General features: G+C 45.2%; 1 protein-coding gene across 1 annotated transcript in view; it reads left to right on the forward strand.

The window, feature by feature from the left end:
* The window catches only part of ITGA9 (integrin subunit alpha 9), a 1,159,507-nt gene that overhangs the window by 955,117 nt on the left and 178,714 nt on the right, over nucleotides 1–25,676 (forward strand). Inside the window, exon 24 of the mRNA XM_069613210.1 lies at nucleotides 24,276–24,401. Within this exon, the coding sequence (XP_069469311.1) occupies nucleotides 24,276–24,401 (126 nt within the window). The remainder of the gene's footprint in view (nucleotides 1–24,275; nucleotides 24,402–25,676) is intronic.

The following is a 25,676-nucleotide window of genomic DNA, read 5'->3' on the forward strand; positions in this document are numbered from 1 at the left end:
ATGGCTCACCGCCTTCCGTGTAATGAGGCCCATTGTCTCCCCAATACCTAAACCTCAACACAGGACATCTTCATGCATCAACCGCAAAATCCAAACACCTCTCAGCATAACACAACAGATAGCAAGAAAAGAAATATGAAGTCACTATAGAAACCACAAGAACCTTCCCGACCTTTGGGTAACCCTCAATTTCTCTTCAGCGTAGTCAGCACATTCAAGGGGAATCAAACCACTGACTCATGGCTACATGGTACACTTTTAACTTCAGCTGATATTCTCAGCCCATGCCAACATATGTCTACACAAAAAGATTGATCCCTCCCAGCTAGATACAAAGCTGTTGAAGCCTCTTACACTTCACACCTAGAAACCTTACAAGCACAGAGAGCTCAGGGTATTTTTGATCTGCAAATTCAACACAAAGTACTGCCATCTCACCTTTCTCTCTCTTCCCAACTAACCAAACCCACCTACTCTTTTCCAGATCCACCACAGCACCTGGAGACCCAGTAAATTGCAATTGTGTGTGATACATATCCTAATTACATACCATAACATCATAATAAAGCTTTTCTCCTGCAATTTGAGATCTCTGAAGGCCTTAGACACCACTTTTTGTAATATGGAATGACAGGTCCTTTGATTGGTGTCTGCCACATTCACTGAAGTCATTGAAATCACTTCCTTAATGAACACGTGGACATGGGTTGTTCTGGGGGTGCACCTGATTCCTGGAGAACAGTGAGGGAGTTAGGCACTGCTATCTTGACATTCCAAAAGGAATAGAAACTCTAAGAATACCAAGACTTTAACATTATTTGCATCCAAATCAACATCAGAAAAGCTACCCAGTTGTATCTGTGCCCAAGCTCGGAACCAATAGTTTGCCAGCAGCAGTGTCCAACATTTTAGATTTGAATCAGTCCAAGAATAAATTGGCTCTATTAGAGCAACGTGTGTCTGTAGTGCCAATATGTGTCAATGGCAGTGAAAACTAAGTAAATTGTTTTGTTTCAAGTTTATTCTGAGAACTGCTCGCCCTTTTGTTTTTGGGGGGGTAGGTTTCAGGTAGACAGAATACTGTAAATTGAGGTTTCAAATGTTAAATCAGACAATGAATGTCAATTTGTGTGCCTGCGTTGTGACACATTTGAGCCTACTGTCACAAATAGTCATATTTGTTTTTCTATGTATGGATGTTTGTACGAATTGGAATGAAAACATTAGTGATACAGCAGCAGTAGGCTTGGTCCATTTTCCTTTCTGTAAACACGCTCCTGGCATTCATTTGCAGTACTGTGGGTGCTTTCCCCAGCATTATAATTCAGGAGACTTCCTTTTATTTGCTTGAATTATTATTTTCAATAAAACGAAACAGTCACATTAAAATAGCCTGTTTCTCATCCCAGATTGTAGGGGGTGAGGGGGAGAATGATGCACTGGGGTAGTATTAAATAAGTGTAATTCTTACAAAGAATCACTTAAAAAGTAAATATATTGAACAGACAGATCATATTATGCACCAGTGTATATGATAGAAAAAAGCCAACACAATTCCATGGCTAAACCATGTGCGCATGACACCTCTTTAACTGTTTGATGTGTTTCTTACATCAAAGAAAACATATTTAAATGGCAGAGTAAACATGCTCAGAAATTTTAAAAAGAAAATTGCCAAGTCGAAAGACAAGAAATTGAATTACAACAATAGGGCACGCTCAGTTCTAGTTACAGACAGACGTTTTGAAAAACACCTATATACCCAGAGCTAGAACATGGATTTCTCATTTTATATTAAATTCCTTGCAACTCATTAGCGCTTTGGTCACGTTCCAACAAGGTAATTTGCATGCGCCTGTTTTGCCAACAGAATGAGGAGACTACAGTGCACTTTATTCTCCTCTGCAATAAATACCACCATATTCTTTGTTATACAAATCTACCTCTTTTGAAAACACATGGCTTTACTCAATGTGCTCCTGCTTTTTATATCTACAACAACTCCCTGATCCAGCTGTAACATGGACAGTTTAGACATGACAAATGCTCAGAATATTGTTTGGAGGAGTGGTAGCATCGCTGACAATTGTACTCATGCTTTTATGGTATTTGATTGAAACAAAGTGAATTGAATCTCAATCGTCATTCAAAATTCTTGGAGTGTAGAGGAAACATCGCCCACAATGAGAAGCAGACTGGCTTATGGAGTGAGAGATGTTTCTGCGACTTTAGCCTCATATCCAAATGTTAAGGTTGCTTGAATGATTATACATTGTCTGCGGTTATAAACACTTCATTCTTGTGGTGAATTTAGAAGAAAATGACACGGGCACCAAGCCCAGTGTGCATTATGTGTTTAGTGACTCAAGCATACAGCCCTTTTATCACAGATCTATTTGTCAAATGTAAAGATGTGTGTTTTCCCAAAATGCGTTTTCATTGTTTTCAAATTAGCCAGAAACCCTCATTAGTGCTCTTTGACCCGTTTTCCTTTCGGATTCCGCAATTTTTTTAATGAGTGCAATAAGAGGGTACCAGACTGTACATCTTGGATTGATGACCTTTCATCAGAAACTAATTTACAGGATTATTCTACGTTTTGATAATTTGTTTTGCATAGTAAGACCCGTTTCTATTATGATTTAAGATGTATGATTAGAATGATCATTGTGGGAGATAATGCTTCCTCTCCACTCGCAGGATTTTGAAAGACAATTCAGATTCAATTCACTTTATTTCAGTCAAAAACCATAAAAGCATGAAAAAAATAAAAAATAATAATAATAATGGGTGATCATAAGAAATTAACATTGTTCAATTTTAAAAAGATCCAGTTACATCAGTACAATTAAATGATTTCCTTTTTTAATACCTTCTTTTGCAAAAAAACAAAAACAGCATGTCTGCCCCTTCATGATGTCTACGCTTTTTCGTTTGCCACATGGCTGCCAGCAACGACTGGGGTGACTCTGCAACAATTCACCTGACAATGCTACTCTCACCCACATTAAAGGAGGCAGCATAAAATGGTACAGAGAGACAGAGAGAAAAGTAGTGCAAGGAGAGAGAGAGTGCACGAAATTGAGAACATAGTCAAAAAGGGAGAGCAGATATTCGAGACACCATGTACAGAGAGAGACTGATAAAGAGCTAGATAGAGCACAGCCAGTGAAAGAGATAGCGTGTAGAGGGAATGAGAGAGCCAAAAGGTGCAAGAGAATGTGAGCGAGTGGCAGCCAGGCCAGTGTATGATATTCCGGATGTAGAAAAGATCTATCTATAAACATAAAATATCAAATAAAAAAAGGAGGTGTTCTGTGTTGCATTATGCACAGGGTCAAACATAAACCTCACCTCACAGGGTCAAACATGAACCTGGGAAAGACCATGCTCCAGATTACAGATATTGATTGAACAGATATTGCTTTGGGATATGGTTTTTAAGTGATTGAAATACATTAGGGTAGTTAATGTGACACATGCCTTAGTAGTTAATGGAACACTATACTCTCAACCCATGTTGAATTGGGATATGCTAATTAAGTGAGTGATAACACGGTAGAGTAGTTCATTTGACACACCAATCTGTCATTGCTTCAAATAATGCTTTGGTAATACTAGCGACTCCTACTGCTTCATCCAGGAAAAAACACTGTGCATTTTGAAGTAATTGGAAACTGAGGCGAAATGACAAGAGGCTAACCCTGTCGTAATGTCCCACCACCCAAATTAGGAGCATGAGCGAAGAAAGGGTCCCTTAACGCAGGCGACAGTGTCGTTACCAACAGCACCGGCCCAACACTGAGGGTCATATCGCCATTAGCACCCGTGCAGTTTCCTACCGGGTGTTAAGGGTGTTTCATTTTAAAAATACAAATAAATTTACCTTGCTGCACTGCGTTGTAGTTTTTGAAGCCCGTTTTCTATGTTGATGACCGTGGCATCATCACCAACGAAACAGACTTGGGAGACTATGGTGGTGCGCTGCACCACAAGGTATGTTCATTTTTTCTTTTTTAATTAAACACTCTTAGCACCAACATAGGAAACACACAGTGCTAAGCGGTGAAGGGGATCGTGGAAAGGAAGCAACAACGGGGAAGGTGAAGGGGAGCTGGCCAGCGGCACTTAGTCTGCACAGAATGCAGGTTTATACTGGAGAATACAGCATGAATTCCGAGCTTCCTGATTGGCCAATTCCCCTTCCAGGGTGCTACTGGAAGATAGAGCCAGAATGGAATGAATAATAACCCTGCACTCATTGAGCGCAAGCAGAGTAAGTTAACAGACTCACCCAAAAGTCCTGCGATATCATCTGCATGCAGTAGGAAAGTTCTACTGGAGGAATACTCCTATGATCTACACATGTAAAGTGATGGCTTTCAGTGACCAGTGGAGACACAAAAACACAAGAATGCTCAAGCTTTAAGCGAGTCTGGGAACTGTGAAATTTGTGTTCGTGGGTGTAACATTAGCTTACGATCTAAGCTGGCAACCACACATCCCCAGGACAAAAAAAAAGCCTGAAACCATATAAATGCGATCACATGCTTCATGGAAACCAAATAGGTCCTGAAATATATAAAAATTGATTAGATAAGCAAAGGCATATATTAATGAATCACATTTCAAATCCATGGGCTAATTTTGTTTTGCATTGCCCCAACTCTCTCTCGCCATCACTAGGACATTGAATGAAAGGGAAGTGGCCATCACTACACTCAGTTTCTAGGAATTTAAATATGTATATGATATGCTTTTTCATTATGAATCAGTTGTCTTTGAACTTTAATCTTTATGTCTTTTTTTTACTTGACTTTTTCAGTGTCTCACAAACATTCCTTCGAGTATTTTTAAAGGAATGGTTCGCCCAAAAAATGTTATTTCAAAAATAGATAGGCAATATAAAAAAAACGATTGGCATTTTTTTTTTCTTCGAAGTCCCTATGTAAAATGTTGAGCAATTCAAGCTCAAAGATAGCACATGGGGGCATCCATTTTGTGAAATGAATGCCCGCCACTGTGCTCGCTTTGGCTTTTGCGGCACTAATGAAGGAAAAGCCAGCCAGCTGTAGTAACCAAAAGCTACCACTGGGTGGCTTTTCCTTCATTGGTGCTGTACGCGGAGGACGGGGACCGGAGACTACAGGCAGAAAAGATGCAGCTGCATCTCGGTAAGTGCTATTTATTTATTTTTTAAAATAAGCACTAGCTGCGTTTTTTTTCTAAGTTTTCCGGGCTGGAGGAGCCTTGTATAGTGACGTCTAGGCTGATCTTGGCTAATTCACGTCTGAAACATTGGAATGCAGATTCTTAAATGAAACTTTTTAATGGCTTTACTCAAGCTAGATTGTAAGCTTTGGTGCCAAAGAAAGGAGACTTGGGAGCAGAACATCAATGGAATTGACAAGGTCTTCGCTGAATGCAAAGCTTCTGCTCCGAGACTTGTTGACTTGTTTAGTAGTGTGTGAGGAAAAAGATGACTAACTTTTTGTACAAGAATGGCTGATATTTACGAATCTATTACAAAGTATTACCCAAGTAAAGTTATCTAAACCGATCTTCATACTGTGCCCATCACCACCACAGTAGTGGTCTTACTGTGTCTGACCTTGTCCGAGAGGAAGGCATATTGTGACCCTATTAGGGTGCCTCCAGACCTTAGTCTGTGGATAAGAAGGAAGCGGGTGAGGGGCGAGAGGAGACAGAGAGGCGAGTTAGACAAAGATGAACAAGTTCAGTGTGGCAGATGGCAAGGGGGTTATGTTTGTAATAGGACAGGTGTGTGCTTCTTAGCTGTGGTTAACTAAAGGTGAGTGTGAGCAAACGTTTCGCGATCGTCTGCATAATTTTGAAGCAGAGAGTTAATGTGATGACAATGGGCCTCATTACGACCCTGGCGCTAAGTGTTTAACGGTGCCGTAAAAGGCTGCAGCGCCGTTAAACACTAAGCGCCTTACTACGAGGTCCCTTTGCGGGACCCGACCTTAACGGCTGGTCTACACCAGCCGTTAAAGTAGGGACCCGCAAAGGGACCTTGGTGCTAAGTACGGTACCGCAATTTGCGGTACCGTACTTAGCGCCTTCCCCATTCCCATAGAGCCCTATGGGGCGAAAATGGGAATGGGGAAGGGCCATGGTTCAATGGGGAATTACCGCCCCGCCAACCTTGGAATGGGGTGGTAATTCCCCATTGAACCATGGCGGACCCGTTACAACACCGACACCAACCATGGTGCTAATAGCGCCATGGTTTAGCGCTGGTGTTGTAATGAGGGCCAATGTCTTGACCAGACTCTCCATGGTACTAGATATATGTGGTGCGTGGTTGCACGATGGGCGTGCGTTGTGCTCAACCTGGACCGTGTAGTTTGGAGTCTTTCATCTGTTTATTTTGTAAGAAACAATCCACACAGTGTAGGTGTATACAGCATGCACGTCACCTGCTTTCCAGTACAGCGCCTTATTGAATGCCAGTTCTGGTATGCATGGCACATTATGAACGAATCTTCCATTCTTTTTGTTGCCCTGCTACTGGAAGACTGGCCAAAGGACACCAGCCCTTATCCTCCAGCAAAGGCTGAACGTGTGCAATTAGTCTCACTTCACCCAGGGTCTGTTCAAGAGAGCAGTGCAGACTGGGTCCTCTGCTAGGCCCTCAAGTACTGTTTGCTGTAAGCCCATCTGCCACATTGTAGGAGTTACAGGTGTCATACGGTGTGCTTTGCTCTACCTTTTTACTCAATCGTTGCATCTTTCTAGTTCCGGAACATCAAAGACGTGTGTGGTGATATTTCACTAGTGACCCCCAGGTGGATGCCGACCTCTCTCGCAAGCACTGCTCTTCTAATGATCTGGGGCAGAATCGCAGCGCATCCATCCCGTGCTAAAAGCAGTATGACATTCAGAAACACCTTTGAAGAAGCAGCACTTTCATTAGGCTCTGCGGGGTTAAATAAATATGCTGGTCTCTCAACGGTTGAGTGGCTTATGTGGGCGGGGGTCGGGTCCCCAGCGGGAATTAAAGTTATGCCTTTAGATGCGGGGCTGGTACCAAGGACCATGGGCAGACACCCTGCCCCCTACCTCACATTAAGTCTTACCATGGGAGGAGGTAACCTCGAGGCACTGAAAACACAGAAGGGGGTCGTGTTATACATTAGCCCTTCACTGAGCAATTCAATGGCTGCTAGAAGGAAAGGTGCCTTCCTCCTCTTCGTCTTTAGAGCACTGGCTTTCAGTTTTCGCTGAAAGCGGGAGCGGTAATGGCGGCCATGATCTTCAGATGTGTGGGCACGCGTTGTCATAGTCAGAGTGGAACCACATGCCTTCTGCTGTGTTTGTGGAGGGATCTATGCATGCACATTAACCACTTGACCTATCTTACTTGGTTGGGACATTCTGGCCTGCATAGTATAAGGATATATCTATCTATCTCTCTATATATATATATATATATATATATATATATATATATATATATATATATATATATATATATATATATATATATATATATATGTCTGCAGCAGGCAAGCTAATACATACCCTGAGCTCTTTTACAGGGATTGCATCTTGCACGGAACTATTTAGATTTTTTGTCATTTTTATATTTGATTTTGCAATCGATCCAACCCTCGACTTTGTCAGTGAGGGCCCTTCTTTAGTTACACATGTCGCATCGTTTATAAAGGTTTCGTAGTTACCGAACCTCACATTTCTTAGGTTGTACCCCTGGTGAATATAATTTCAGGATGTTTTAGACCCCAACGCTCGTTTATATGAGACTGAAAGATTGTGCCCACCTATACCATAGCATAACAATGCCCACTTTAAGATTTAGGAGATATGCCAGGATGTGGTGGGCTGACCCTGTAGGTAATGGCCTGCTGCCCATGTTAAGGGCCTGAGCGCTGCAAGTGTCCCTTAGCGAGGGTGGCAGTGCCATTACCTACCGGGTCGACCCGCCACCAAGAGGCATATTGCCATTAGCACCTGTGTAGGTCCCTACGGGTGCTGTTTTTTTTTCAGCAAAGTACTGTTGCGTCGCAGCCCGACACCGTAGTGGTGTCATTCAGGGAAGTCCCTCTTCAATATTCATGACTAACATCATGAACATTGAAGAGGGACTGCCGGGAAGACACAACTGCACAGCGCCAGGCCACTCCACAAAAAGTACTTTTATTTATCTTTTGGGAGGGGAAACACTCTTAGCGCCCGTGTAGACAACTACATGGGTGCTAAGAGGTGAGAGGGCTATGGTGCGGGGAAGGCAAGGGACTGTGGTTGCTCAGATCGTGGGCTGTCCTTGGTCAATACTTCGTGCGTCCCAAGCATTTTGATTGGCTTAAAAAGCCAAGCAGCAGGGTGCTAATGAGCATTACAATCCATCCATTTATCCAGGTTCCCATGGAAAGCAGGAATCAGTTCATGGAAGTGTTCTCATGTTTCAGCCTTTTCGATTGTATTGTCTGTCTGCAGGGCTCTGAGGTGAAAGCGGTAATGTAACACAGTTTGCGCCTCAGCGCCATACATTACAGTAATAAGCCCTTACAGATAAGGCCTCTATCAACTTAGCTAAGAGCATTAGAGTGCTTTCTATGACAGCAATAACACAGAACACTGGTGCCAGCTGCCCAACAGAGATCAGAGTTCTGACAACAATGAAGCTGGAGGTTGGTGGCGTTATGCGATGCAGCCAGCACCGGGGTCTTTTACAACAGCAGCAGGAGTGACTGCTGTGTTACCTGTCCATGTTTCAGAGTTTATGGGTGCCACACACTCATGAGGCATGCTCCCCCAAACAAGTTCTGGGAATTCTTATCAACGAAATGATGGCAGGTCTTTAGTTTTCAAACTTACAATTCGAAACACCAAAGCTTCAAAAATTCAACCTGGAAAAATATTTCGACAATATACCATTTTGTATTGATTGAAAATGTACATTGGAAAGTGATGTATTTATTTGTGCATTTCATTTAAATGTTGCTAAATGTGCTTTTCTTTATTTTCTGCCATCTTGAAACCACCCTGACTCACCCCAATGCTCTACTCAAGTTCATGTTCCCCAATTTACAGTCTTCCATGTTGTGGTAACATTATAATGGGGAGAACCCATTACCCACATCCAGATTCTTCCACCTTCTCCTTCCTTCCTTGAATCACGTGTCTTATTTCCATTTTAAAATAGATGTCCTTTAAAAGGAGGGGGTTTAGGCCATGTCCTTGCTGAGACAAACTTTCAATCATTTGTTTTTCCAAACTTTAGTCTTTGAATCCATCACCAGGTACCACAAAAAGATAGCTGAGAGAAAATGACACCCTTCTTCCATCTGCAACAAAGATCTGCCTGAAGTGCAGGATTCACAAACGGGGAATCTACCCTAACAGCAATACCAGGTGCTCGTTTGAACACCTCATAATCAAATATGCACTAGATGCTAATATTAGCCTAACCTTCCCCATGGGCTGAAGACCACTTAACACTAACTCCGTTTTTAAGTAGAATGGGGTGGCCTAGGAAATAACCTCCACATTCATTCAGCTAAACTAGTAATAGTATAATGTCAGCTCAAATGAGTCCCTCACAGACAACCTGAATAGGAATCTAACTTTCTAGACCAGTCCTGTAGCTGTGTATCTATTCCAGAACCATCCTACCACAGAACCATTGTACTGAGTGACTTCAGTCTATGTGTGGAAAACAATAACAGGGACCAGGATACTAGCATGTTTGAGAACATGCAACTTCTGGAGTTGTCTCAACATGCAATTTTCCCCACACACAGTGCTTGCCACACTCAGAACCTGACACTCTCTCAAAGCATAACTATGGGAAATCTAAAATTCATATCCACTTGTTTCTGCTGGAATTGACCTTAGCCTCATCCTCCATTCAGTGTGCTCAGGTCAGGTGGACAGCCACACTCCAAACAAAATCCTGCCATCCCTCTACAAAAATATTCCATGGACTCTAGACACGGCCGCACCAATAAGGGAGTAGAAACTAGTGTAGAAAGGTGACACACAGCCGAAGTGTCGACATTGACATTTAACATAATTACATTAGAGTCAAAATGGGACTTGCGTGGGGGAGTTGTGGGGGCAGGGGGTGAGGGTGTGTGGGGGGACTTGTGGGGGGAGGGGCAGGGGGTGAGGGTGTGTGGGGGGTTTTGTCACTTACATTTATATTGTTACATTCAATACACCGGTTGTTTGAAAAAGAAGACCTGAGTGGGCATTCATCAATGTGCATGTGTCATTTAATCATTTACAGTGCATAGTGTACATGTACCCACACACCCAGTGCCCTCTGTCCAACCATCATGTCACCCTCTGCTGAAATGTTGTCCTGTACAAACTCACAAACAAGTTCAGTGAGCAGGTCAGTCCGCTGCGGCCCAGCGGGTGCACCTGTAGATGTTCTGGGAAAACTGGACTTAGATGTCCCTGGGTGTGGTCATGGCCGGACAGCTCTGGGGTGGTGGCATTCCCGGTATCGATCGATGATACTTGGGGGGATGCAATTTGGGTTGGGGTAAGGACCACACCCATAATAATGTCCTCCATGGTGCCCCAGATGCCCTCCTGGCTGTCATCCACTGTCAGGGGTGCCGTGGATGCAACCTCCCCAGCCACACTAGACTCCTCCGAATGGGGTGTCTCACAGGTGTCTCCAGGCAGGACAGTGGGTAGGGGTGGTGGGGGTGGTGGTGGTGCTGTGCCCTCCACAGGGCTTGGTGGTACAGGTGCAATGTGTACCTGCGGTGGCTTGTTTGCTGGGACAGGGTGCACACTGGCTTGTCCCCTGCAGATTGACGGCCGGTTGCTCTCCTCCTGGGACCTCTTCCTGGGTGTGGCCTGTGCAGGGGTGGCGTCCTGCTCATCGCTGTCATGGTCACTGCCTGTGGGGGTGTAAGAGAGGGAGGGCATGAGTGATGTTTTGATAGGCATCATACATACATTGGGACAATTGCTCATCCACACAAATGTGGGTAATAGGCATTTGTGTTGGGAAGGGCACGTCATTTCACTTTGGACACTCACCTCCCATCGCCTCGCCTACGCCTTCGATGGATTCTGTCCCAATCATGCTTGTGCATGTGTCCTCCCACGGGGTGAGCTTTATGGGTGAACTAGGTCCTCCTCCAGTTTCCATGGCCTGGCTGTGATTGATAGATAATATGTTGCACACCCTCTGGTCACTTACGGCAGTCTTTCACTGTGAGGGGTGTGTTGCCCACTGCACTAAACTTCTGGGCAACAAGTGCCCAGATCTCCTTTTTATGTAGCACTGCCTCTCTCCTCATGTTGCTGGAGAAGACTGTGCCTGCATGCTCGTGCAAAGTGCCCACAAGCATCTTGAGCTCGTCCTGATTAAATCTTTCCTTTCTGAGGCGGGCAGATCCCTTCTTCAGGGCCTTCGGCATTCTTGTCTTGTAGGAGGACGTTTTCTGATGATCAGCAGTGTCCCAGGGGTCCTGTGTGCTGAGGATGGCAATGGATTGTGTTTTTAAAGATGGCCGCCATGCTCCTTCCCGTTCCTGTGCAATGACGCTATTTCCGGTTCCGCTTATTAGAGGTGACCGTAAATAGCGGTGTCCGCTAATTACAGTCACTGCTATTTACGGTCACTGCTAATGACGCATTGAGCTGTGTCGCTAGTGTTATCTGCGCTTAGCTTGATGCCGGTAAGGGCTTTTTGGGAGCCTTTTGCGGCATGGCGCTAAGTACCTTACCGGCATGGCGCAAAGCTTGTGCCCGCAAACTCGTAATAGTCATCTATTAGCGGACTGGTGCCAGCACGGACACGCTATTTGCGCCATGCAAAGTGACGTTACTTACCTCCAAACTCGGAATGAGGGCCCAAATCTTAAACATTGCCACATTCCAAACCAAGAACTATAGAAAAGATAAGCCCAGGGATTAAGTCTTGTATGACTCTGCACAAAGGATATATGGAACGACACTCTGACATCAGTCTGGCCCCTTTCTTCTGCAATTCACAAAAGAGGTGAATATGCATCTATTCAAAGACATTCTTCCAGAGCGATAACCTGCAGATCCTCCATGGTCCACACTGGGTTTTCCATTCCGTCCTGGTAACTCTCCGTATCCATTCTCTCCACATCCTTCAAACTGTTCCCTTAATACTCTATCTTACTAATTGTACCAGTTGTTTTGTATACTATTGCCCTATCCCCTTGTTGCACTGCAATGTTGCCTCCCAGATCGGCATATGCTCTATATACATGAATTAGCACAAACCAAGGCTCATCAATTGCAGTCCTGAATGTACTCGCACCATACCCAGATGCACCTGTGACGGGGAAAGATTGGGCACTCAAAGTCACATCTCTGAATGTTTAGAGCATAGCCAGGCTAGGAGTAGAAGGGCGCCTGGACCCCGAATGGTTCAAACACTGAGGTGTCGGGACCGGATGGCAGCATGACAGATGACACTGTCAAAATGGCCTCTGCAACCGAGGGAGGCTCACCCTCATCCAGTGAACAAAGCTGTGTTTTGTGTTTGGCTCAGAGCAATGCTTTATGCTTCATGTAAATGAGAAAGAGCGCCACCAACAATTCAATTTTCTCAAAAATGCCCTCTCGCTACTAAACTCTAAAGACGGATTGAACGTGCAACTCTTGGAGTCAAAGACTTGAGAGCAGGGCAGCAAGAGCATGCGTAAGACCCATGATGTGCTGCTAATTAGCAATCACCTTTGGCAACTGATTAGACATGGGCTTTGGTGCACACGTTAATGCACATGTGGATTCTTGAGCTTTAGCAGGGCATGCATCTTGCACTACAGTGACACCAGAGATGCCCCCGAATAGCTCCTTATGTATAGCGGCGCTGCTGTGATCGCTTTCCATGGCCGTGCATCATTGTCGACTTTTGGCCATGTTGATATGTGTTGTCGTCGCAGCACAGGGTCACAGGCATTCTAAAATGTTTAAATAAGATGAGTTGATCTTCATAGAAATTGTGGATTTCAAATTTGATTGTTTAATACATATGACGTTTACTTCGTTCTTGTGCGAGGTGAGAACTAGGTCCTATGAAGGGATGGTTCCATAGACCTACACAGACACCCAGTGTAGGACACGCAGGACAGGGATGGAGAACGCATGCAATTGGCGGTAGTTTCTAGGAACTCCTGGATAACGGGTTCAAACCAGAGAAAATAAGATACATGTTCTTTACCTCAGAGGATAAAGGGTGGGATTGCTTCGTCGGACAGAGCTCCTCATGGCTTTTTTTGTTAAGGGGTTTCTGGAGTCGATGCAGCGTCTGCAACAGAGAGAAACATAATCGCGCAGGTGCACAGCAGCAGTGGTGTGATGATTGACAACGGTCAAGTCAAGATGACTGAACCCAGGGGTGAGTGAGAGCCGACTATGACGGGCAAGAGAAAAAGGTACGCAATTTTAGCAGCTGGTATGGAACGGGGGTATGGGGTGGCTACTGCTACCAAGCCTGCACCAAGTTCTTGGCCTGTTCGGAAACCAATGCCTGCACTCAGGGTGCCAGCCCACCAGCCAACCACAGACATTGCCCTAGCCATGCCTAGCTTCAGTGGTCCTGCTGAACACCACAGAGAGCGATTCAATGCAGGCTAGATTGGCACACAGGCTCTGGAGGTGCACTTGGGTCGGAGGACAGCTGGAGATACAGACGAGTGATGACACAAAGTGACGAGCCGGTAGGTATGTATCTGACATACAGGCTCCATAGGGGGTCTGCACAGGCTGGCTGGATAGTTCTGGCCTGGCAAAGATCCAAGTAGAATGTTTCAATTAAGAGTCTGCAAGTTTAACATGTTTTTTTTTTTATCCAGGCAGCTTTATTTACATTATTACAAATGTACATCATCCAGTTTCTCTTGAAGGTATTTACAGTAGACAGGAGACAAGGCATTACTGTAGAGCAGAGAAAACCCACCGGCCATCCTTCTCACTCCAGCTCAGGCCCCCAACTACTGACACTCACAGAACATTCACTCACAGATGCACCCCACATTCTCCTGAGCTGCATTCATGCATCAACATTCTAACATCAAGTACTCCAGGCCAGTGACATAAGACAGGCCTACCTTATAACATCTCCCTTTCATACCCTGACACACCATCACAACATCTCCCTTTCATACCAGACTCAACCGCAGCATCTCCCTTTCTCACGACACCAGACTTCCGACACAACAACATCCTTCCGTCCGGACCCACCACATCCGGACACAGAGTCTGCCACACTCTGGCGCAACCCATACCAAACCAATGGGGAACATTCCAAGCATACAGGTGGGGAACAGGCAACATTAGATTCATTAGATGCAGCCATGGTGGAAGATTGCTCATGTTTAGACTCTAAAAGGTGTTATATGTGGGCGCTATGCTGGAAACAGAAGAGGTTCCCATTTAGTCGGAACAAATGCTCTCGGCATGGGGTCAATTAATTCAGTTGGCCCACAGAATGAAACATGCATCGAAATAATGCCAAACCAATGGTTTTCCTTACTCAAAATGCAGATATTCCGAATGCCCTCTGTAAGAGTTGAGTGTTGTTTCATCCTTGCCATCGTTGGGTTGCCCTCCACCTCAACTACCGACCGGGCTTTCCTGTGCCTGGCCCAGGACGTGGACATTGCGCCATTTTTACATCAGTTGGTACTGGGGCAGGAAGGCATGTGTGCACAGCGGGTAGAGAAAGTCAATGCAATGATACTGGCTTTCATAGCTAAGGCCGCAGCTCCTGTTTCAACACGCAGGCATCTCACCACCAAGTGCCATACATAGGGTGGGTGAAATTCATGCTACTGAAACATTCCTGCTTTGCCAACTTCGCCTGGCGGTTACCATTTGCCATTTCAGATGTTTTCCCACTTTTCCTGAAATGTCAGCCCATTAGGGGGCCTGAACAATTTTAACCCCAAAAGTGGCAACATTTATGGGCAGAAATGAAAGTTTGTGCAAAAGTCGATAATCACATAAAAGTGTTGCATCTTGGAAAAATCTGCTCTGCCTGCGAATCGAAATTGAAGGCGAAATTTGCCAGTATCGTTTTGCCAGTTGTAATTTCGTCCACCCATAGTCCTAAAGACACTTAAATTATCACTTTAAAAATGTTTGTATTACTACTTTTCTGTTCCATGCCATCTAGGGCCACACTCCTGAGTAGGGGCCCAGGCAGTTAAGTTTGCTAGCATGCCAGGGCAAGCTGGTGCCCCTCTTGAGGGCAGACCACTAGAGGGTGGGTGAAAGCAGGCCAAAGAGAGAGGACATTTCATCCCTGCCTTAGGGGGTGTGGCCAAACGATAAGGCCACAAGGGTCCAGGGTCTGAACTCCCTGACAACATTTGTAACACAATACCTCTGAACCCAGAAACTCCATCCCTTCATGCTAACATGATCACTGCAAACTCAGTTGCCTATGGGCACTGCAATCCCAACACCAGTCCTTAGTGATTTACATTGAAGGAACACAGCAGACGAACATTGAATCTGATAGGAGCCATATTATGGAATAATCTGGGGGGCACTTTGCATTCTCTTGATATACACACATGTTAAGATAATACATAAAAACTAGCATCTTCAACGTGTCCTTCAGCTGCTTACAGGGTCAGACATAGGAGATGACATGCATGCCAATCCTAAAGATGACCCTTATCTAGAGTGGCCACACGACCTGACACCATCAGTACAAATGAACCGGTCAATGACACCATCATTCTGGCTCCCTGGAAATGCCCGAGAACGTGCATTGGAGCAATTAAAAGGATGCATTACAACACTTTTAAATCAATAATAAACATGTGCATGTCGGACATAAAATCCCAAATTGTGGCTCTGGGGCAGCACCCCTTTAACCTTTCACCTCCGCCCCTGTTGGTCTAGAACTTATCAAGGTTGTGAGTACTGGTGTGAGGGACACTAATTTCCTAAATGGCAGAGTAACACAGAGTACTCTGCTCCCTCTGTGCAAGTAATCTTGCATAGCTAGGTGCAGGGGGCACCAATGGTTGGTGGCAGCCTTCAATCAATTTCAGGGAGCACCGCACAGGTATGCTCACGACATGAGCCTATCATATCTATTTAAGCATCTAGAGGCTGATTCACAAAGAGGTACAAGCGAGCCAATCAGGAGGCGCCAGGGCATCTCAGAGTTCCTCCTGCTGATTCACAAAGCCCTGAAAAAGGGCCAACCCCGAACATCTCTGAGATGTTCTTAAGCAAACCTTTGTGAATTGCATTTGTACATGGGCATCTCCAAGATGCTCTTGGCAGCTCCAGGTTCCAGTGCCTGATGTTTCATAGGCACAAGTGGCCCCTACTGGCACCTCCTTAAGAAAGGATAAGGGCAACAGGGCTTACATAGAACGGACTTACTGTAAATAATACAAATCATTCTTAACTTCCCATTTTTAAATGCATACAAGATTGTTCATTCTCCTAGGAGGTGTAATAATCAGTGTTATTGTTAAGCAATGTAATGGCACTCAATTTATCGACCTTGAAAACATGCATATATTTAAACCTGCAACTGCAGATTGCACGCAGAGTTGAGTGCTAAACCAGCTGAGCTATTCTACTAGCCAGAACCAGCACTCTGTACCTCCATTTGCACGTTGTGTTTGATAGCGCTGGACTACTTCTCGCCTATTCAGACCCTCCAGCTTATCACGATTTCCCGATCCCCAAAATGCTACGCAAATGGCCCTTAAAAAAAAATATTGAAGTTTTAAAATAAATTACACAAAAGGCAACGTTTTCCAAACTTTGTTGATGAAGTAATGAAATGTGCTAGCACATCCCTTCAATTGCACCAAAAAAAGGAGCAGTCCAATCCAAAAAGCACATCTAAATTGGTGCATTTTATAGGCGCCCATTGAGATGGCCTTTTTATCTCTTTGCACATTTCTGCAAATCAGGGAGCGTTTCTGCACGTTTAAAAGCACCTCATGAACTCACAAAGAGGATGTGCTTTTAAATGTGCAAAAAAGTAAGGCAACCCCATGCACCTGCTTGGAATAGACGCAGGGGGTGCACATTGCATGACATTTTCTTCCCTGACCATATCAAGCAATTTCTTTAAGTGGGACATCAAAGGTATGAACAGCTGCTGTCTCACTTGCATTTCTATTCCTCAAACGGGATGGACATTGCTTTTTGCATCACATTTTACAGTGACAGGCCCTTCAAGGGCCCTTTATGGTGAAATGCGCTCGGAGCCTGTGTAACATTAGAGTCGGGGTAGCTTTCCCGACACTGATGTATTTAAGGTGGCTGGCCAGCGCCTCATTTGCGCTACATCTGTCCACTGGAAATGCGCAGGTCATCTTGGTGAATAAGGTGACCTGCTAATTTCCAAAAATGTGGTATCTAAAAACACCACATCCTCTGCTCTATTGTTAGCTCATATTTCTAAAGGATCTGTCCCCAAACCTACTTAAGAAAAAAAGAATTGTCATTATGTGAGGGGGTTGGAGAGCGCGAGGGGGAGCAATGGGCAAGAAAGCAGAGGGAGAGCAGTGGGCCAGAAGGGGAAGCAATGGGCAAGAGAGCAGAGAAGGAGCAGTGGGCCAGAGGTTGGTCAGAAGGCAGATTGGAAACAGAGGTCCAGGAAGTAGAGGGAGCGGTGGGCTACAAGGGCAGCGTGGGCCATAAAGCAGAGCAGCTCCAGATATGGAAAAAAGATGGACAAAGAGTGCAACAGAATGGGGCAAAGGATGCAAGATGCAGAAGAAGCAAGAAAGAATGAAGGACTCTAGCCTGCAGAAGGAATTTAGGAGCGTAAGGTGTGAGTTAGGAACATGGTTTGCAGTGCGGCAGGGCCTGGGGAGTGTGAGTTGTGACTTGGCAGTGTGACAGAACACATGTGTATGTGCATGACTGACAGAGTACGAGGTTTGGGAATGTATGTTGTGATGGGGAATTGGTTAGCGTGACAAGTGTTGGTGAGTGGGTGTGTGGGTGATTGGCGGATTGGAGAAGAAAGAAGGGAATATTTTCACCATTATAACTAATAATTAACAAAACAATTAATAATATTAAATTGGCACACACATTAAACTAAAGAAAGTAGGGTAAAACAAACACTGTGCTGTCAAGCCAGGGACATCTGGGACTCTAAATTGATAGAAAAGCTGCAACTAAAGACAACCTGGCTCTCTTGCAGCCTCATACGCTGCCTCTTTCTAGCAATCTGCCAATCTTACATCCAATCAATTAAAAATGACCCACACAAATGCTGCAGTAAAGGTTGTTTCACAAAATGGGCTTTTTCATGCTGACAATTGCCAATTTCATGCCACAATTTCCTGGAGGGTCTGCCTATTATTGCATTTTCACTGGTGGAAGGGTTAGTATTTCCTGACAATGCTGTTAATATGGAAGTGATTTTGAAATAGCACTTAGTCATGCTTTCGTTTGCAGTTATGACCTGTAACAAAAAGGTCGACTTTTGCATATGCAATCACTTTTCTTACAAATGTGATTGCCTGTGTAATAGTCGAAATTGTGTTACTTGCAATAAAGAGTCATGGGGGGTCTTCAAGTGCCCATCGCAATATTAACTATGCGTGGTAACATCGTTTGCAATCAAGATATTTTGAAACCACATTGCAAGCTTTTGTTTGCAAAATATTTGCTGCAGCTCGTCTTTCATACTTTTATCTCGAGCAGTCGTTGCTGGATCCCTCGCGCATTAACTGTGTACTCACCTATTGTGACACCAGAGAGTTCCGAAGTGTTGGCATTTTGCCCCAGCAATGACATGTGTTCCTTGTGATGCCAGGGGAATTTATGATGCATGGAGTGCAGCTGTACCGTGCAGTTTAAAGAGCAAGGGTGTGTTTTAGCATCCCTGGCTGTACACACTCCTAATGGGGAAATGAAAACCAGCCCTGGGCCTTCCAAAGTGGGTGTCCTGGGTATTGGCTGTAATGCAATCCTTGTAGAGTTGCAAACTCCGCCCATTTTTCGTGCAGGCGTCTTGCATGTACCAGTATTCTGAAGACATCATGGTTGATTTATCCAAAGCATGCATGGAGCCTGGGAGTAATTAAATTAAGGCCCGCGGTCGGGTCTGTCCCCGGGGAAAGGTGAGCCAGCATTCGTTTCTTAGCTTCTTCTGGTTTTCAGATTCCTTAATCTGCCATGTGAGGGATATCGGCTCACATCCCAGCGTGCTGCATTTTTCACCTCTAGCGCTCTTTCCCAGCACGGACCGGTCGCTGTAAACGTGCCATGCACATATTCAGGCGGTTACATGCGTGAATGAGGGAACGAGGGAGGTAGTGAGTGAGTGTAAGCAAGCAGCTAGTCTGAGCACCTAAACAGGGATGCACATTGCAATAACATGCTCAACTCAAACCACATTTCAAGCGCAATTGGAGCCAATAAAATGTGTTTTTTGGGGCATTCAAGACCTTTTGCATCGTCAACAAGGCTTTCTGGGGCCTGGGACCACTCTACCTCCAACTTCCTCTTCCTAAACATCTCCCTTCTCGAGCTCTCCGCTCATCCACCTCCAATTCTCTGAGGGTCAGACGCTTTTCCAAGCATAGAATGGGGGGCAGATCTCTTTCCTCGGCTGGGGCCTCCCTCTGGAACTGTCTCCCCGCCTCTCTCAAACTTTAGCAGAACCACCTCCAGTTCCAGAAACAACTGAAGACCTTCCTTTTCGATTCCTCTCCCCTGCAAATGTCCCGATACCTTTGCACACTGGTCACCTGGCCACCCCTGAACTCGGACCCAGGCTCCTGAATGTCCAGGTGCCCTCGCACTGTCCCCGGGCTCCCTCAGCACTTAAGGGTCTGTATCTGCACTTAATAGCCACCCTCTGGTAGCACTTATTGAGTCACCTGCACTTATCCTCACTCCCTCAACTCCCCTTGACACTTTTCACCTCCCCTCTTCCATGCACCTGCACAATCTGAATGACACAAGGCCTAGTAAGATAGTTGTTTGTCCTTCTGTTTCCTCCTCCTTGTCTTGTCGCACCTAGAAACACTTGTGTACAGGTACGTTATAAATGACTTATCATATATCATACCATGCATGAAGGGATGTTGTTACTTGACTGATGGGGTGTTGTGCTACATTCGGTTAGTGTGTCACACATTGTTGGGTTGGTGTTGTTTTAGGTATGTAGTATTTGCAATGCATGCCATTGCACCATGGTGCCTCAAGGGCTTGGGTTAATTCACAGTTCATATCAGAAGGGACCACACCACGTGCATTCAATACCAATTAGGCACTGCTTTATCACAGTACCTACCAGACTGGCACGTGAGTCCACACCGGTTTGGCAACATTGCTACATATGCACTGACAGCTTTTTTCAGGGCCTGCTACTCCCATGTTATTTGGTATTCTAGCCTTGACTCTGGTTGAGACAACCACAACACATTTAAAACAATCAGCACCTCAGACTGACTGGCCTACAGTGGATATGCACAGAAGGAACTGCCCTTCTAATATAGGATATATTACCTGCATACTATTTAGGATAGTAGGGAATAGTTGACACTTACAGTAAGTGGGGCACATCTAATAGTACTCCGAGGGCGTGAGGGGTGAGACAGTGGGACTGGCTTCACCACTTTCCCATAAATCAGCAACAATCTGATGGACAAGCACTTTTGGCAAATTCATGTCAAAAGCGTCATTTAGGGGCAACCAGGGAGCCAACCTGGTCCCCCATTCTCCTCTTTGTAACTCCTACACCTGAATTGTATCTACATCTGTACAATTTTGAAATCACTTCTGCTACCATTATGATTTACACTGAATAGTGCTATGGGACTGACACTTGAAGCAATAGGCTTTTAGGGCATGTATGTATGTGGGGTGCTTCATATACAGGAAACATCCCACATGGGCAGCAAAATGTGTGGTTTGTGGTTAGGGCCAGGGTGTTCGACAGATCACTGAGGTGTTGTTTAAACAGTACGACTTTAAGTTCTTCTCTGAAGTGTAGGATCAAGGGACCTTGCGTGTATTGGGCGGGAGGTTGTTCCAGAAGCACCTTCCTTCTTTCCTACGCTTTCTCGTGTCAAGCCTGGCAGTGTTTTGGCTCCTATTGGGAGGATTGGGTTTTGGGTGCTTGGGAGGAGTTGATCGAGATGCTGTAAGAGGGAGCCCATGCAGGTCCCTTTATACTGGGGTGATATTGTCAATTGTCTTAATTCCAGTGATGAGCTGTGGGTGGCGTGGTGGATGGCTTTCAGAGGTGTCTGGTGAGCTGCTGGGGTGCCAGTTAAGAGAACCTTGCCACCATCTACATGAAAGGGGACCTAGCCTTGGACAGGGGTGCAGGTAGGAAATGCTTGTTTTTGTGAGAGCAGGAGCAAGGTGGTTTGATTCGTTTTGGCGATATCAGTTTTGAAAGAGATGGTGCTGTCGCTGTGAGCCTGATGGATTTTGCATTGGGTTATTGAATGGGCAAAAATACATCTAGTTATATTTTGAAAGCCATGTCTGGAGTTGTGTTTGCCTTACAGCGTTACCAAGGAGGTTGAATTCTGTTTTTGGTGGGTTGATTTTGCGGTAGGCACTCGCTACAACTGTCCCTTTCTATAACAAGATCCCACCATGGTTATTGTTATGTAATGTAACATATTGTGTGTTGGTGGTAAATGATATCCCATGAGAGGCATGTTATGTTATATTACTTGGCATTTATATAGCGCCTTTATCATTAGTATGACCGCAAAGCGCTGGTAGGTTGAACCCCCTCGGGAACCGCAGTTCAAGTCAGTAGAGAGAGAGAGAGAGTGTTATATGGTGCCTGGGCGCACTGGATATGTGTGCAGCTGATGTGGTTGTTGTATGATAGCTGCTTCTTAGTGGTAGGTGTGGTGCTGAGGAAATCAGTTGGATGTGTTCAGTCTGGAGGGTGGACACCCAGACTGAGTTCTGGCTGTTTTAGGCCTGAGGAGACACTCAAGCTAGCCGGTATGTGCTCAGCTAGCTGTGTTTTATTAGGACGATGAGGTGTTCGTAGGGTCATGTGAGTATGAGAACAGCTAGGGCGAATTTGTCATAGTATAGCTGTGTTCTAGTTGAATGAGGGTGTATACGAGAGAGTAAGCATAGTAGTGTGATATGGTGGTTATCAGTAAAGCGCCTGCGACCAAGCACAAGTGCAGGACAAGGGGCATACATAGCGGCATACGTATATAAAGTGACAGGATGGATAGGGTAAACATGTGATACAGATAACATGGGGATACAGGTACATAGCATATACATAGCATAAATAGGAGAATACAGAGATAGATATATAGATATATCCACTCCATCCACTCTGTCACTTCCATCCATGCGTTCCATCCGTTCCATCCTTTCCCTTCTTTTTCGATCTTTTCCATCCACTCCAATCCGTTCCATTCATCAGTTCCATCCACTTCATCCATTCCATCCACTTCACCCGTTGCATCCACTCCATCCGCTCCGTCCGTTCTATCCACTCTTTCCGTTCTATCCACCCCGTCTGTTCTATCCACTCCATCGTTTTCATCCGTTCCATCCACTTCATCCGTTGTGTCCATTCCATCCGTTCCGCCCGTTCCATCCACCTCATCCGTTCCGTCCGTTCCATCCACTCCATCCATTCCATCCACTCCATCCGTTCCATCCAAGTGAACCTATACAAACCCCTGCTCCTTGTTCCTTTTGTAGACATCATAGGTCTGGACAAACCAATGTCAAGTACCTGCTTCCCCATCTTCCAGGCAAACTGGACTCCTTCCAGAGCCTCACCATTGTACCATCCGGTCAGGGTGCTCTATGAGATGTGCCATAAAGCATCTCTAAGACTGCATCATGCAGGGTCAACAATGCACTACCAGGGCTCTGTCACAGCCTCTCACATATCCTTTATAGCAGCCATGTTCTGAGTGGCTAGCTGCCCTTCGCGTGTGCATAGGCATGTTACACATGGACGCCACGGCCCATGGATCTAGCTCAGTCACTTACAGACTATGCATCCATAGCATGCACTGAGGTCATTGTCCTTGCAATAGGGTTTGGCCATCAAACCACCGTTCTTTCCTTTCTCAACAAGTGTTTCTTTGGCCCTTCAATAATTCCATGGCCTCACTCAGTCATAATATCCTCTTCTGCAAATCTCCCTCCCACCCGTCTGCACTTGCTTGGACATGTTAAACAGTACAACAAACAAGCGCCACAATCACTCTTACTTCATGGCCAACCTTGCTTCATCCTTACAGGCCACTGTATTGCGTTATGACGTTTCACCTTCCACTTGTGTCAGACTCCATGCCTTGGCTTGCTCTAGATAGCCATTTGGGGTTGTTTACGATGCAACTGGGTTATAGCTCGTCATCGCCCAGAAGAACATTACCTCTGCTAATCATCTGGTTATTTGGATGGCGGGAGCTAGCCATTCATCTCCTCTCTTCTGCTTTCCCTAGAAAGCCCCTGCATCCCTGCCCCACGAGCCGCCATCACAGTGAACACGGATTCTTTGAAGAATGACCCAGCCCTCTTCTGCCAAACGTTCATATTTCCAAGCATGCCACCATACGCCCTGTCTGAATGTGGGAGGTTTATGTAGCTGCTGCTGATAATTAATGTTAATGGTCACAATGGTGTTTCTGGATCCAGGCATTATCTCCTAGCAGGCAGTTCACTTCACGCATCCAACGCATGGGCTGTCATTGTGGCGGCTCCTCCCGAGTGAGGACGCTACTCCGCCAGCTATATCACGACCAGCATCATCATCTTCCTGCCACCATTGGACTCTTCACCACTTCCCGGTGCTGATCTCAGAAAGATGCCACCGGGGCTTGCACAGGGTCTTCCGGTGCAGAAGCCCTGCTCCTTCCTGGCATAATTTGCAGCGGGACGGCCCGATCTGGATTACTGCCTCTGGTGAGGAAACTGATGCCACCTGCTTTGGGTGCTGCTACTATGTTGGCAGTTTGCCAAGGCGACAGCACAGCCCATGGCCTAGTGGGACCACCCCATCTCTGTATTGAAGCCACAGATTGTGGAAACCGGTGCGTCCCGCCGCACACACTGACACTGATGAATGGGGAAATGAGTGCTGTCCCATGTTGTTTACTTCTATTTAAAAACATTTATGACGCTTTTCTCAGCAGTAGTCAATGTTTGCCCATCCAACTGTACATGTGAATTATACACACACAGCATGCACAATTGTACAGCATGATGAGTGCATCCTCTCCAAGTCATGCACAAACCAATAACCTTTCTCTTGTTATCTATCTCTTTTTCAGGTTGGTCAGGAGAAAGGAAACTGCTCTTTTCAGAAGAACCCGTCCCCATGTGTGATTCCCCAGGAAAAGGACAGCATCTTCCACACCATATTTGCTTTCTTTACGAAGTCTGGCAGAAAAGTGTTGGTAAGGTCACCTAGCCAATAATTGCTATTAATGCCTCAAAATGGAACCTATTGTATGAAACTATTGCTATGCTGGAGCATCCCTTGTCCTGCTCCTCAGTTATTCCCAACAGTAGGATGGGCCTAACGGGATGCTACTCTGCATATGTCCCATCAGCAACCAAAGTTAACGTGGAATCCAATACATTATCTAAAGATTTCCTTGATAGAACATTAATGCATTTTGTTTTATTTGGATGGCTTGTGATAACCTTAAACTACCAGCAGTAATGTCCAACACATGAATGGCCCAAAGGAATGATTGTCTTTTTCATGGCACAGCAGCAGCCAAGTGACGGTGTATTGTGAAATGCAGGTCATTGTGGTTGGCATACGCCTCGCATATCGACTGTCTGTACATGGGCACATGGCAAGACCTAGGCGGAAGCACCAAAGCCCCGAGTCTTTCAGGTGCATCTCACATGGAAGCAGTCATTAGATGGCTTCCCTCTGAAATCAATTATTCTGAAAACAAAATGTCAAATGGTGTAGGAAGTATTGAGGGGAGAGGTGGTGGTAGTAGCAGGAGGTCTTGGGTGATAGGAGCAGAGCCGTTCTTTTAGGGTAGGCATTACAGCAGCTTCAGTTATGTTGACAGACTCTGCCCTTAAACTAAAGTAATTGCTAGTATTTCTTATTTAGTGTTTACCACATACTTCTTTGTCTTCCACGGATATTTGTTGTACATTTTATATTATTTATTTATTTAGTCAGCATTTGCAAAGCACATCATTCACCATGGTTATCCTGACGCTGATGAAGAGCAACCTGTTGGATAAAAGAAATCAGTAGGTGCTATGTTTTTAGGGCCCTTGCTGAATGCCTGATGATCCTCCAGATCCCGAATGGGTGGTGGAATGGAGTTCCACAGTTTGCAGGTCTGTACTTCTAAGTCTTAGATGCCTTTTCTTCTAAGGAAGATTTTGGGCATGGCCAAACATATATGGTCGATCTTAGTGTTCTGTTAGGAAATCGTTTTTGGATTTTATTTATCATGAAACGTGGTTCTATGTCATGGTATGCTCGATGAATGATGCCTAAGGCCTGGACCCTAATTCTCTGATGATTTGGTAGCATGTGGAGGGATCTGGTTGGCTAGCAAGATGCAATGATAGTATCATAGTCCAAAGATTAGGCAAGCAGCAGCATTTTAGATCAGCTGGAGTCAATGGATTTGAGCTTTGGCAAGGCCAAGATGAAGTCTTCTACCATAATCAAGGCAGGATAAGATGAATGC

The sequence above is a fragment of the Ambystoma mexicanum genome, chromosome 5p (assembly GCF_040938575.1).
Source record: "Ambystoma mexicanum isolate Mex_15411 chromosome 5p, UKY_AmexF1_1, whole genome shotgun sequence".
NCBI classification, from domain to species: domain Eukaryota; kingdom Metazoa; phylum Chordata; class Amphibia; order Caudata; family Ambystomatidae; genus Ambystoma; species Ambystoma mexicanum.